This window comes from Podarcis melisellensis (genome assembly GCF_964234715.1).
Source record: "Podarcis melisellensis genome assembly, chromosome: 2".
NCBI classification, from domain to species: Eukaryota; Metazoa; Chordata; class Lepidosauria; order Squamata; family Lacertidae; genus Podarcis; species Podarcis melisellensis.
The window spans coordinates 48,719,320-48,734,999 of record NC_138529.1 but is presented as its reverse complement, the minus strand read 5'-3'; the positions used below and the strand labels follow the sequence as shown (position 1 = coordinate 48,734,999).

At 40.8% G+C, this 15,680-nt stretch overlaps 1 protein-coding gene across 6 annotated transcripts in view; it reads left to right on the top strand.

Moving 5' to 3' along the window:
* Positions 1-15,680, top strand: part of HTR4 (5-hydroxytryptamine receptor 4) — a 166,578-nt gene that overhangs the window by 128,257 nt on the left and 22,641 nt on the right. Inside the window, exons 7-8 of one of the 6 annotated variants that reach the window (XM_081899190.1) lie at positions 9,588-9,663; positions 11,782-12,179. The exons of 4 other annotated variants lie outside the window; for them this stretch is intronic. In XM_081899190.1, coding sequence (XP_081755316.1) covers positions 9,588-9,648 — 61 coding nt within the window. In that variant the 3' untranslated portion in view covers positions 9,649-9,663; positions 11,782-12,179. Of the gene's footprint in view, positions 1-9,587; positions 9,664-11,781; positions 12,180-15,680 lie in introns of those variants that run through there. One more of the 6 variants, XM_081899189.1, reaches the window with a different exon arrangement.

Below are 15,680 nucleotides of genomic sequence, written 5' to 3'. Positions count from 1 at the left end.
AATCACAAGAGTACAAGTACTTTGGCTCTGTCTGGAAGTTTAGCGAATTTAATTGTGGTATCCCTTGCCCTATTATCCATGGCTGTGGCATCTTGCTGTCCTTGTGATAATTGTGTTAAAGTTGTTTTTAGAAATGGTTTAACAATGAAGTATTATGTGTAGGGTTTATCACCTTGAGATATGTTTTAATCTTAGCACCTTTGATCCTTCCAGTATTTGGAATGTCTATTAACATATTAATGATCCTTACTAAATCTTCTTATATGAAGCTACTGTGATAATTGCATTTGCTGAGTAGGTGTGATATACTCACCAATCTCTCTGTTAGCTTTTTCCATGTAACTTTTGAGTATGTGGGAAATGTTTTGGAATGATTTCCTTAGAGGCGCAATCATGAAATTGCTCTTGTGTACAGGGCTGATTCCAGGTTTGACGATGCCCAATTGCAAATGAATTTGGGGGAAAATCAAATGTTTTGAAATGCACTGGAGCAGCACTGTGTTGGGCGCTCTGAGATATTGCAGGGATTTTGACATGGTAGCTCTTAACTGACAGGACAGGAATAAGTGCTGGGGAGCCTTGTGGCAGGTGCTGATGCCAACCCTGCTTCATGTGAATATTGCAGGAAGAACAAGTGACCAGCAGGAAGTAGGACCTGACAATATCTTAAGATTTCCACATAGGCCAGTGGTCCAGCATCCTGTTCTCACAGTGGCCAACCAGATGTATTCTAGCTGTGTACAGTGGTACCTTGGGTTAAGTACTTAATTCGTTCTGGAGGTCCATTCTTAACCTGAAACTGTTCTTAACCTGAAGCAACACTTTAGCTACTGGGGCCTCCCACTGCTGCCACGCCACCGCTGCATGATTTCTGTTCTCATCCTGAAGCAAAGTTCTTAACCCGAGGGACTATTTCTGGGTTAGAGGAGTCTGTAACCTGAGGCGTATGTAACCTGAAGTGTATGTAACCCGAAGTACCACTGTATTAGTACGTGTTGTAGCTGCAATCATAATATGCTCTGGCATGATGAATGAATCCACACTTCTTAACAAAGCTTCTTTCTGTCGCATTTAGCAGTCTACATTCCTTTTAGTGCCTGGAGTAATATCCTCAATGTGTACCACTTACAAAATAGACCCATCTGTATCTGACAGTTCCTATGAATTTGGATGCTCTGACAGTGTGGATAATCAGGCTCCTGTGAGCATCCCAACCTATGGCTGCAGGGCACTAACGTTCAGTGTTGCACAGTGTTCTGAATAGGGCTGCAGTTACCCAGCTTTGAAAGTTTCAGTAGCAAGAGTTATAAATCCTGCAAAGGAGAGAACCTCTTATAGTTGTACTGAATAAAATCAAGATGTTTGTCTTCTACAATGGGAGAATGTAGAAGGATGGGTAGCAAATGGGAGTTAGAGCTTCAAAATACCAACAGTAAGTAAAATGTATTCTAATAGGAGTCTACACTGGAAGAGAGAGATAACATTGAATGCTGAAACCTATTGTTATAAGATTTGAGATAAAGCCATCCTTGTGTGTGGTGTTGACTCTGGAGATGAATATATTTACATCCAGGACACCTTGAGCCTGGAAGCCACTGGCATGCTGATGCATTCAACTTTATTTTAAATTGTTATTGCCATGCTGGGATATAAGCAGCATGAAAGAGCTGTCGGTGTCTGAGCCAGGTATAGCCTGGAAGCCTAAGAAAGAGAATGCTGGAATGGTCTTTGGGGCAAACCACAACAAACCAGAAGCCAAGGCTTAGCACAGATCCGTAACATAATTATTCACACAAGCAAAGAATCCTGGAACTTAGTTTGCTAAGAGTGCTGGGTATTATAGCTCTGTTATGAGGAAACTACAGCTGCCATGATTCTTTGGGAGAAGTCATGTAACTTTAAATGTGTGCTGTGGATCTTCCCTTGGTAGATTTAGCAAGCAGTAGTGCAGGTATGAGCTGAACTTAAGAGTCAAGTCAGTATCAGAGACTGTGAACCAATCTGCATTTTAGGAACTGCCTTTGGCATGACAATTTCTCCCAGGTGTATTTTGGGCTCTTTTATATAGAGCTGACCAAACTGGAGGCAGAGTTTGCTTGGAAACAGAAAAGATACATATCTTTAGAGTAAGGCTGTTCTTGTGGTTCTCCAGCTGGATGCTGAAGTGCTGAAATTCAGATGCCAACAATTCAAGACCCTCACCCCACCATAGCTTGACAATTTAATGTTTGGTGCTTAATATTTTGTTTTCATATTTGTCATGGGTTGCTTATTAGTAATATATTGTTTTTAAAAACTGAGAGAAGAAGAAAAAAGTGTGCAACTCAATTAATAACCTGCCTCTACAATTTTGACAGATGCCACTGTTGTTTTAGTTGGGAAAATAGCAAGTATAAATTGGATTGCCAAGGTACAGCTGCAAACTCTGCCCTGTACCTTTGAAATCCACTACCACCATGTATAGAGAGATCCTGGTCATATTTCCCCTGTGCCACCCTACCTTCTTCTTCTTTGGCGATCACTCGTAGCCGAGTAAGATTGTCTTCCATAGACACGGTTTTAATAATGAGTCCATAAGTGACTGTGGAGGCCAATTCTGGACCCACACATCCTTCCACAGTGGGGACATTGGTTTCCGGGCGGGAGTTGATCATGGCGTGGATTTGCCAAGCGTGCCTTCCTCTTAGCACATTTCCCCCTTGCGTCCTGAGTTCGAGTGTCTTCAAAGCCCATGACACCTTTGGTAAAGGCTGTTCTCCAACTGGAGCGCTTGCAGGCCACTGTTTCCCAGTTGCCACCCTACCTACCGTAACAGGACTCTGGATATGCCACACCAAGGGCTAGTGTGAGGAATAAAGGTGGATCTATGTCTTCCTTCTCTCGCAATGTATCACAGCCATAGCATATCTCTTTAGGTCTTCCAAAACAGAGTCATTGTTTTGAAGGATAATGAAAAACAATGACCTTGCTGCTTAAGGTTGCACCGGATGTCCACAATTTGGTTTCAGTGTAATTGTCAGTCCTGTGACATTGTATTTCTGACTTGAGTATGCATGCTAAGTAACTTAAATTAAATATTGTTTCAGCAAATTAAATATCTGTGCTGTTTCATATGCATGACTGTTTCCTATTTCAATATGCTTTGCCCAACCAGCTTGCATAATGAATTAATTTTTGCATTGTGCAGTTTGGGAGCATTGGCATATAATAGGAATATAATGTCCTTATGGGTCGCTGAAGCCCATTGGCAACAATTTCCCAGGTGTTCCATTAATGCTTCTCTCACAGATGAGATGCAGGCAGCTATGCTTGCTCCCAGTGGCTTGCCTGCATCCATATTTGACAGTTACTAGTCATCTCTATTTTGCTTTCCCAGTTCACAAAAATCCTTCAGGGTGGGTTGTGATTCTTCTGTCATTTTCTTTTTCCTTTCCTAAGGAAGCCCTGCTGCCTCAGGCCAAAGGCCTATCTAGTCCATCATCATCTCACTGTGGCCATCTGGATAACTCTAGAAATCCCACAAGCAAGTCATAGGAGCAAAAGCCCTCTCTCACTGGTGTACCTGGCTCTGATTCTGGATGTATTATGTAGCTATCATGACTGATAAGCTTTTTATAGTCTTAGTCTTCATGAATTTTCTTTAAGAGCGTAACAGAATGTTCTTCCAATCACTGAAGTGTAAGAATAGCTATGATGGTATGAGATGAAGCATGAAGCACTTCTGTCAGCAGAAACATTGCCTCCTTATCAGGTATCACATTTGCATTCTCCTGGACTGGCAATAATGGTAATAACCCCTTATTCAATGTCTGCTACCTTGAATCGAATTTTTTAATTAGCAAGAAGTCTTTGCTGATAAATTAAAACTTTATCTGTGTTTTCAGGATTTCTAATCTGATTGCATCTGAATGCTTTTTAGCCACCAGCATAGCCACTGCTTGGTATAAAATCCATCCTTGCTTCCCCCCACATGGCCTTTCATTTGAGTAACAGTTATATTTGTTTTCCATTATTCATGGCATTCACGTCTTCGTATCTCAGAGGTCTTAGCACAAAATTTGCACAATGTTAGTTTAGTACCATGAGAATCTGGAGAATGAGAATGAAAGACAGATTGATCACTGTTAGGTGAAGAGCTTCATACACTGTTTCAGACAAAGTGGGGACCTTGATCTTAGGTGCTCAGAGCTTCTTTCTACTGCTTGTCCAATTTGGTTGGCTTCGGACATCAAAGGGATAGCCTTTCTGTCTATCTAACATGCAAGATCAATATTTGTTCATGTTGAATGTTAGAAACCTGTTCAGACTTTCCCTCTGTTCCTACTGTTCTCCTGTGTAATGAAGAGATGCACCAACCAACCTCACCTTATGTTCAAGCCGCTTAATTAGATAAAGGAAAGTATTATTTGTGTAGCAGTTACATCAGATGTCATGCCACCTGGAAAATCCGTTGGGGTTGCAAATATTGAACCATTATCATAGCATGATAGGTAATGTTTGACTTTTCAAATACCCTTGGATTTTCCATGGCAGTCGCTCTTGAATAAGGAAGGCAGGTCAAGCGTATAATAGCTGCTCTTCCCAGCATTATCAGGTGCCACCATGATTAAACTTGAGAACCTTGTGAGTTGGACTGGAGTTCTGGGCGCAACCCAGGGCCTGATGGTCAGAGGAGGAACTAAAGGTAATTCCAACTGACATATGCATGCCACAGCCCTTAATACTCCTGGTCTAGGAAGTCATACAACATTAGAGGGCCAACCCAGGATCGCTGACTGATTCACAGCTCCCAAATCTGCTGCCTTTCTTAAATCTGGCCATTCTGTCACGAATGGAGGCCACCAAGTTTCCTCTGCACCAGAAGACTGTCTGATTTCTACCTGTCAGCTGATCAAGAAACTGTCTCCTCTCTGGCCTGAACCCCCCTGATAAGACCCTCCTCCCCACAAAAAGTGATAGCCAAAAGGCCATGGAATAATGGCGTGGATTTCTATGCAGAGGAAGATTTGCATAGTACTAACCTGGCCATTTCATAGTAGCAGTCACTGGTGATGCTATTTTTTAAAATGTCATCATTCAATTGAATGAGTATCTCAGCTTGTAGTAGATGGTTAAGGCATAAACCCTACACAAATCCAGAGTGGAGTCCAGAAGACGGTTGGACTGCATCTTGTGCTGCATCTTCCAGCAAGTCCTGCAGCTAAGCTGGTGCCAAATGTCATTTGCTCCTGAAACTGATTCTCTGTGTCTGCTTTCCCTTGGACCACAGTAGCAAGTGAGGCCGAGACGGCGGGGGGCAGGTCTTGTTATCTAGGCAGCCAAGGACCTCCATATGCACTGCCCAGGTGTGAGCCCCAGGGAGGTCACTTTGGTGGGAGGCATCAGTTATGAGTTTCCGGTCTCCACAGCCACAGCAAGCACTGTGATTCTCCAGCAGCTTGACTTCAGCCCTGGAGGTGCACACCATTGTCTCTCGAGACAGGTGACAACAACAAAAAAATAGATGGCAGCAGAAGACAAAAGAGGCATACAGTTTTTATTAGTCCTAGTGCCCCAGGCAACCAGCTATATTGTAAATGTAGTTTTTAGTTATTTATTGAGGAACACACAATAGAAATCTGTATCCAGCAACCTCAGGATAAATCCAAGCTTGGGCAATGGGAAGCAATTACTCAATCCAGAATGGGAAGGTATATTCTCCAGCCCAGATTCTTTCAGGTCAGCAGTTTGCCTTGAGAAGTGCAGCAAGCCAAAGGTTGATCAAGTGAAGAGTTTCCTTATTTGCTATTTATATCCGGTCTGATTAGTACAGTGTATTCATTTTGCCTACCAATCCCTGACAGGAGCAGTCCATGGTAGCTCTTGACATTCTTGGTGCAAGCCTCTAAGTCTCCAACAGAGAATAGAAACTGTGGGCAGGGAGGGAGGGAGAAAGACTAGAATGAGAGAGATAGTTTTAGTGTTGCTGTATGATTTAGTGCTGGCGGGGTGTCAGAGAGAACAACACTTTGAGAACTTTTGTTTTCTTGCTGGAATTGTTAACATCAATAAGGAACAGTAATCAGAAAGCAACAAAGACTCTGTGTTCAGTTAGGCTTTGCTACAAGATAATTTTCTGATGAGGGAACACAAAATGACTCATTAGTTATTCCACAGCTGCAGAAAAAAATTGGAGCGAAGTGGTGTTAAATGTTTCCTTTTCAGGATCCCAAAGGTCAGAAATGGCATCCTAGTTGCAGAGCTGTGGCTGGCCTGTAGAACAAATTCTGTCACTGCCCAGTGCATGTTTTTGGGGGGAGCATCTTGGTGGTTCGTCTTCCTGATTTAATGTGGTAGTTCATCCTGTTAAACAAATTGGGAGCTGAAGGGATTGGTGTTGTCTGGAAAGTCAGTTCAAGAAGATTCACACTGATTCTCTGTTTTCTTCCTTAATGTCTCTGAATATTTAAAGGTTCTCCCCACCCCCACCCCAGAAAGAAACTTACTATTCAATACTATGGAGCACTATCACAATGCAGCATCTCATAGGACTAGGTTACCTGAAGAAACTATTTTCAGGAACTTGCTTTTCCCGTCCTACAGAACACAAACTGTTTTGCTTCATTCAAAGTCTATTTTTAAATATCTGGTGGACTATGCCTTTATTCAGTCTACGACCTTTTCTACTTCTGAGCCTTTTCTGACGTAACAGAGCTCTTGACAATGTACATACCCCCCCCCCAATCAAAAAGCTGGCAAATGCTTTCAGCAATTGCTTTCAGCAGCTGCTTTTACAATGAGACGGTTGCGTAATTTCACATAAAGGGCTCATCCATTTTCATTCTCATCTCTCAAGCTGTTATGAAAGCTGCTTACAAACACAGTGTTACCAAGTGTCTTTTGATTCCTTCCGCAGAGTTTTCTGAAAAGAAATTTGGGCAGATTCTTGATGAAGTGCTATTTTTAATATATGTATTTGTGGTCTGTTTTTAAATAAATATAACAGCAATATAAAATAACAACAAGAAAAAATACCAACCCACTCCCAAATAGCAACCCCCACTAATACTAGTTACTTCATTAAATTGTGAACATTGATTTTATAATTTTCCCAATCTATGGGGTTTGCCTTGCACTTTATTGCACCACTACGTGATGAAAAGCCTCAATTTTCCAGCAAAGTGATTGTAAAACTTTCTACCCTCTTTTGCTAATATCATTTTTAAATGACCATCTTCTCCAACCACGATATATTTAGTTGTGCCCAATGATTTAAGTTCATTTCTAACTTTATGTAATCATTTCCTGTGGTTATATTTTGATAAGTTACTCAGATTTTGCATTATCCATATGCCCAGATATTTGACTGCAGAACATTTCTGGGGGGAATTATATTTCTTTCTTCTTCTATGTATGTCTCTTGGGTGAAGCAGGAAACTTATTGAATTGCATACCTCTGTTGATAATTTTAGGCAGCTTCATCGTCTTGGGTTGGCATAGTTAAAGCAGTTAGTTTCTGTAGAGTGAACCGTGCAGGTGTAAAATCTGTCCATCTTTATTCCAATAGGTAAGTTTGGATCTCCCTTTAGACAAAATGTGAGTTGCCTAAAACACTCCTCCAAGTACATGAAAACAGAGGTGCATTTTTTGCAGTGTTGTGAAACCTCTGTCCTATGCAACACTTTATTACAACTAAATACCACTACATTTAAGTGACTTCTTATATAGGGGAGTGTCACCCAGAGAAAGAATTAAGAGAGAAAACAGAAGTGAAAAGGGGACATCCTGGTAGTTCTTGCTACATCTTTCCCTCATTTAAAAGGCTCAACTTCTACAGAAGCAATTATGGGATTTATCTTGTATTTTTTAAACAAGAAAGCAGCCCACACATTGTGTGAGCAATATACCCATATCTGCTTTGTAGCTCCTCAAATATCTCCCTTGCCTTAAATATCTTTTATGGTCTTCTGTTGCAGACAGGACTCTGTACAAGATGAGTAAGTTTCTGACCTCATCCTCTGTTTCTCTTTTATCCTCCTACATTAATACAGTTGCCTCTAACTTCAAATGAGGGACGGAGTCTAATCTCTATGCCATCAGACTCCATAATTGTGGGAGATAGAATGCCATTTATGGGGGCATTTCGCTTCTCTGTGCTGCATATTAGGCAGTTTATTGTAACTTGTCATCATGTGGTGTCTGTTGTCAAAATGAGTTCAACGCTTTTCTTGTCTGCTGCAGTTTGCACACCACAGAATAATGTGTATCTCTGCTCTGTTGCTTCAGAAATCGCCCGCTGGCTTTCCTTAATCTGAAAACATTATCAAAAATATCACAGATTAGTATTTATATTTAGAGCTTATTTGTTTGACACAGGGGTTTGCTGAAGCAGCTCAGTCGGTCAGTTTTCCTCACCTCCGCATGCTGACCTCATAAAATTTAAAACCAAAAATAATATTAAACCAGCTTAAAAAATGAAACACCATTAACAGCAGAAATGCCAGACATGATGAGAATTCAAAAGAATTTCCTTTTGGCTTTACCAGTGTATTTTTGACTGAGTCCTTATCATGTCTTAAATTGGAAGTGATTTTTGATTTCGTATTTATTTACTTAGAGCTAGCGTAACTTGATCAAGTGAAAGGAAAGGACTGGGTGGGGATATGAAGGGCACACACCGTGTCCCTCTCCTATTCTTTGTAATGAGCTAGCATGGAATGCATGTGCAATCACTAAAATAAGGGGGGGAGGAAGCAAACAGCTTTGGTTCACCCCAATGAAAGTCTCTGTACATGTGAACACTTTCCCTGTACACAAAAGAGAATTGAGGCTGTAGCTCAGTGGTGGAGCACATGTTTGTATGCAAAAGGTCCCAGGTTCAATCGCTGGAATCTCGAAGTAAGGATGGAAAAGACTTTCTTCTGAAACCCTGAAGGGGGTACAGCAATTTGTATAGATTTTGGGGGATGAATGTGTGGCCTTCAAAATCTTCTTGGATTCCAGTTTCCATCAGCCCCAGGCAGCACGGTCAGGGATGCAGGCAGTTAGAGGCCAGCATCTGGAGAACTACACTACTGGTGTAGACCATACTGAGCTAGATCGACTAAACATGTGAATCCTATTTGAAAAATATCCTTCAATTATCTTAAAGGTGGGTTCCAGGTATCCAGAAGCAACTGCGTGGTGTGGATTTCATTCACTGTTGAACTTAGGTAATGTGAACAATTACACTGGAGCATTATTATATCTCTTAAATAACCTTACCATACCACCCAAAAGCAAATCCAAATTAGGGATCAGATATGGAGTTTGGTGATGATAGTCAGACATGAGCTCCTACAGAAGACAAAATATACAAGCATTATTTGAATGACGTAAGGTGTTAACAGTAATGAACCAGATGGCACATTGTATTAAATAACATTATTAATGTTTCTGTTCTAAGGTAGATGCATTGGCATGGTGCCTGCAGTACTTAAATCTTTCACATTGCTTAGGCATGTTTAATTAGGAATTTAATTGATGGGTAACGGTGATAATTTGTGTTTTTCTTCCCTTTCTTCCCTTGTCCCACTGTGTCTGTCCTTCCCTCCCTCCTGCACTAAAAGTGGCTGTTCCACTATCTCCAAGTTCCTCCTGCTGTTCTGCAATAGACCAGTTCCTGTCTAACCCTGAACATATTCTGTAAGTCTTTTATTTTATTACATGTTTCTGTGTTCATGTGTGTCTGTGTGTGTATGTGTGTGTTTATTCATTTTAATGGATGTCCTAGAACTTCCCCTTGTTCAATAGTTACAGGACTAAGAAGCCCTAAACAAGGAGCACTACAGTGACCACTCCAAGCCCCCCTGTTGGTCCCCAGCAATTTTATTAGGGGGCAAGGGATTGGGAGATGGGGCTTCAGTGGCAGGCATGGGCCTGGGTCCTGAGGCATTCTGGAGAAATGCTAGAATGGGGAAATAAAGGTGGTGGTGGCTGCCTCACCTGGCACTTTTCTTAAGAATGCTGGTCCCTAAACAGTGGGGGTGTTAAGAAAGTTAATAGAAAGGGAGGCTCAGTGCAAGGAATTTGCAGTTGATTATGAAGTGTGCCATTCTCTTGTAGCCCAAAGGACAGGTGGCACATTTTATACTGAGTGTTCTGAGGTGGCTATTATTGTTGCCAAGTACAGTGATAGGGATCAAATATTGTTGTGCATGGTGATCTATAGATGTGCAAAAGAAGATTTAAAAAGAATTTTATCACAAAGCAGAACAAATGGTTAGGACACCACAGAATGTCATCCTTCTCTTAATACAGTATCTTGCTTGTCAACCCATGTCCTAGGGAATGGATCTGGTAGTTAAGACTCACAAAATATTATTTAAATGTTGCTGCCAGAAGTAGTACCTGCCTTATATTTAGAAAAAATACAGTACTGTATTCTTCATTCTGAAATCTAAAATGCAGAGTATGGAATACATGCCCCCCCAATGCTTGTCTGCTTATATTATGAACACCCCCTTTTTTGTTAAGAATCCTAAACCTCAGTATTTCAAGAAGGGTACTGAAAAAAATATTTTGGAAGGAAGTAAATCATGGGACCACTCTGATATTGTCCTCAGTTTTGCATATTTCTCCTAGACAAGGCTTCAATGAGTTCCCTGAACCCATTTGCACTTACCTCCTGATTAGCTCCCACCCACTTTCTTAGTCTTGACTTTACAAACAAGGACTGAAGCATAACAAAAGGCTACAAGAAGGTCCAGGAATTCTGAGCTCAAGATAATGCAAGTGAGTACAGAATCTAAGTCTGGTAAAATGACTAAGGGTCATGTACATGGGCAAAAATGTTCATTGGCAAACATCAACCCAGTTCCTTGTAGATGAAAGCTATTTTTATTTGATCCTGATGTTTAAGAAAATCTTAACAGCCCATGCTGTGTGACAAAGAGCACTTAAATAAAAAGTTTACTGAAAAAAGACGAACTCATTAAGGAGGAAGATGGAAAGCACTTAACAGACATTCTCAATACAAGATTTCCTATTATGGGGTCAGCTTTGTCCACATAATACCTTGGGTGTTTTTAAAGCAACATTTTCTCAGGCTGGAGTAAACTGTCCAAAATGACTCAAGAGGGAAAGATATCTCTAAGCAAGCAGGGAAATGCACTATTATTTCTTTTCATCCCAAGCTGCCACTATACTGTATCTGCATGTCTCATTTTGTAGTTTAAATGTTACTGTTTTCAGAGGCTTTAAAGATAAGCTACAAAAATTTATGCTACCTGACACCCATTGAGCAGTGCATGTTAAAATAAATTACGGGAAAATGCAAAATTCATGCATTTTTTGTGTGAAAGATCCATGCAGAGCTAAGTGGGCGGTGAGCAAGTGTCTTCTTTATGGTTTCTTCCTGAAACCAAAAACAATCTGATGATGATGTTGAAGCTATCTGATGATGGCTTGAACTCATGATTTGAACGCCAGTTAAAAGCAGCAAAATCCCAGAGGTACCCAACGTGATATTTAACCACTGGCCATCCTGGCTAGGGCTGTTGGGGGGGGGGGAGGGCATGGCATTGGCTGCCTATGATATTAGTGAATATTTATTTAGCAGGTAGCCACCAATGAGTTATTATGCTACAAAGCTGTAAGATAAGGTGTGTGAAATTTCCATTTTAGGTATGCCAACAACAATGAATTTAAGCCCAGGGCTTTGCATTGACATAGCATTAACAGATGGTGAACAGCAGTCAAAAGATGTTCCGTTTATAACAACTAAAACTATCTCCAATTTCAGAAGGCATTTCTTTCTTTCAGTTGAAACTCTGTGACCTTGTAGCTGCCATAACCCTGCCAGACGTGTTGTGCTCATCTACTTGTTATTTTCCTGTTGAAACATCTTAGTGGGATGCTAAGAGTTCAACCAAGAACATAGTCTGCAATTTGCCAGTGCCAAGGACAGACCATATTTGTCAAGTCTTCAGTCACAGCTTTGATTAGACTCCAACGTAAAAATACGTTCATGTTGCTAAGGCAATATTAGAAATGAGTGATTCATCTTAGAAGGGAATTAACTGTACTGAGGTACCAATTGTGATGAAATGATTAACTCTGACAGGCTGGAAAGCGGGAAGTTGTGGTCTGCAAAATGTTAGGTTATTTTGCAGGTACAGGTTGCAAAAATGACTCTGAGGACTAGTTTGAATATGATTCTGCTGAGCAATTCATTAAAGTTCATCAAGCCCACTCACTGCAGATAAGATAAATCAAAGTCTGCAAGGAACTAATGTTATTTATTTATAAACAAAACACATCATTTAGTTTGATCTTCTTGGATATTTATTATTATTATTTTGTGTATGTTCAAAATCTCCATCAAACTGGTCTGAAGGGAAAATAAAATATGAGGGTACTTGAGGTTCATTTTATAAGGCCATATGAAAATAATATTGCAGCATGCACTTTAGTGCAAACAGGTGGCAGGGTGTCCACAGGAAACAATTTTTAATGTTATCTCAGTAACTTTCCTAGGTTATTGGGAGGGCTTCCAAGATGAGGATCATGTGGCTCTACCCCAGAATTTCCTGTAGCAAATGAATTCACTATTCCGCTATTTACAGAGCAATCCAAGATCCCCTTATGCCACACTTTGGGTGGTGGAGGGGTCACGGTGCTGGATTGAGTGGTGTCCCTTCCTCTGCAAGCATCACTCTGGTACTGATCACCATCTTCCGCCTCCAAAAGGGGCAGGCAGGAGACATGCTGCCAGGCTCTTCACCAGCAGAGGGAGAGGAGGGGGCGGTGCTGAGCTGGTCTGGGATCCATTGAACTCTGAGTTGGTCTGGGATCCATTGAACTCTGAGTTGGTCTGGGATCCATTGAACTCTGAGGGTAGCTGGCTACCCTCTCCATTCTCCACCCTGAGCAGCTGGACTGTGGGTTTTTATTTATTTATTGCATTTATGTCCCACCTTTTCCCTCATCCCAGTTTGTGCCATTAGGACAGCCTCACATTGGCTCCTCAGTGGTATTTAGAGGCATTTACTTATTTTTAATTATCTCCCTCGGCTCAAATCAAGCCCAGATCCAAAGGGGGAAATTGTGTCACTGATGAATGGCCTGAAACAAGCTGAAATTCTGCACATTTATTTCAGTAATGGTTGTGGGCAGCTATAATGTGTCAAAAGAGCATTTTTCTGTTCTCTCCTCTTTCGTGCATTTTCTGGTGTGTCCATTAAGGCCAAGGCTGTGTATATTCCATGAATCATTCTGCTTTAGCATTGAAAAGTGCAAAATTAGGTAAGTGAGCACAGAACTCAGCATCCTGAGGCCACAGCTTTTTTAAAAAGGGGGGGCATAAGAGGTAACTTACTGCGTAATATGGCTGGACTGCTGAAAGTGTCTGATTTAAATCTCAGAAGAATCAGGGAGGGAGACTTAATAGAATTTCCATTCCTAAGAGCCAGGCTTTGGTGTGCCATGCATTGCTCTCTGTTCTTCTTCATGGAACAAATAAATTGTTCTAAATAAAATGCATGCAAAGTATGTATCACTTTTGCAGCATATATATGCTATGCAGAATCCAGCTTTGCTTACTTCAAGATTTAAATGGCATTTTTTCAGCTTGAAGCACACATAGCTAGCCCAACTCAACCACTGTGACTATTTTAGGAAAGAAAGTTTTCTTGTTGCTAGCATCTTCTTATATACGGATGCATTTCATCTGGAATTCACATAGCCAAGGAAAGAAGCCCTTGTTCTGGGACATTTGGCGGTACACCAGTACAAAGAATAACTAGGATGTTGTTACCAGCAGTGACATTGGTTATACATGGCAATGCTTGTGGATTCAAGGCCCAACAATGCCTCCTTGCCTGTTAACAAGCATCCACATGGCACAGCATACAATGTAACACAAAGAATGAAAGCAAATGATTCTTTCTTTGTTTGTTTTACTACCATCCTTCACCCTAAAGTGCCAGGGTAGGGTACAACAATTAAAACACAATGTTAACAAAATTTACAATCTCAAAGACAAAATGGGTGCTAAAAATATACATCTCAGGTGTCAAAAGCCAGAGCAAAGAGGGGCATCTTGAGGAGATACTGAAGTGGAGAAGCACAGGAATGCTTTTGTGAATCATTGTCCAATGTGTATGCTGGCCAAACATTGTCATGAAAATTGAGTGTTTTACACTGCACTGCAGCAAAGAAGATATACCTGCAAACAGGACATCATACAAGCAAATATTCCTTTCCTCTTCTGTTGTGATGCATCTGAAAAGAGAAGAAGAACTTGTTCTACCTCTGAGAAGCTTCTAACTGGCTAAATGGTGGCAAAAGGTGGTGTATGAGAAATTATTGACTACTGGGATATCCCATGTGACCAACAAAATAGAATTTTCTCCAGCTGCTAATAATACAAATTTGGAAAATGAACTTTCTCACAGAGTTGGAAGCTAGAAGGTTTTCTGTCCAATCCATGTTGTGCTTGTTTTGTTTTCAGTCCAGTTCCCGGGGTGATAGCTACAAACTTAGCATGCTAGATCGGCAGACCAAACGACTGTCCACCTGTTGAACTCTGCCTTCCTGGTGAATCATGGTGCAGATGGCAGCGCCATTTTCAGAGCTATAAACAGTATAATTGTCATAGCTCTTTGAATGGTACTGCCATATGTACCAGAAAAGCAGCATTTATATGTGTAAGGGCTTTGGGTCAACTGAACTGCCTTTGTAAATTACTGTATATGGAATTCTAAAGTGAGCTTGAATGCTATGTTAAGCTTTAGAGGATATGCTCCAAGAATGTTCTCACCTGCAATAAATCCAAGTATATGTCAACAAATTGATCATGCAGACAAGACATTGAGCAGCAGCTCAATAACAAAATGACTAAAATCAAAACAAATAACCAGCAGGTTGTTTGCTTGAATGAATGGTGTATTTCTACAGTGATGTATGTTTAGCATGCACATGTGCAGGTGTTTAATGGATCTCTTTCCAATAAAGCTACAGAGCAAATCTGCTTTTCGGTATGACTTTAAATATTTCCTTCAATATCTCCATGCACTGGTGGACAGAATAGTACCCATAATTTGTGCTGTAAATGTAGAAAAATAACATGATGAAAGACTGTAGTAATGAAAAAGGGAATGATACAGAGAACATGGTGTAACAAAGACCACTTTCCCCTAAGACTCCTCTAACTTGGTGTGGAGCGCCTGTTGCTTAGTGCAAATGTGCCTGTTTTACATGAAGATGGTTCCAGGTTCAATTCCTGGCATCTCCAGTTTTATGACAATCTGGTTTTAATGGTAGATGCAAAAGACCTGTGCTTTTGACTCTTAAGATCCATTGTTTGTAATAGGCAAATTGAGTTGGAATAAGTTTTCTTCCTTTGCTCCAACCTGTGACTCCTTGCATTCTGTGCTGTTGGTTGTGACTGGCATGGTTGGCTGTTTGACCTATCATATTGTACATCCGAGAGTATGCAGAGCAAACTTTTCTCTGCTCCTCTCCAGGTCACTCTCTCTTATTCAGCATCAGGCATAATTCATTTTTAAGTTCTCTGTTCATCTATCATGTCGCCCTCTTTATTCACTTGTATACGCATTACATTTCCTGATCAAATGAAAAAAAGAAGATGCAGTGGTGCCCCGCAAGACGAATGCCTCGCAAGACGAAAAACCCGCTAGACGAAAGGGTTTTCCGTTTTG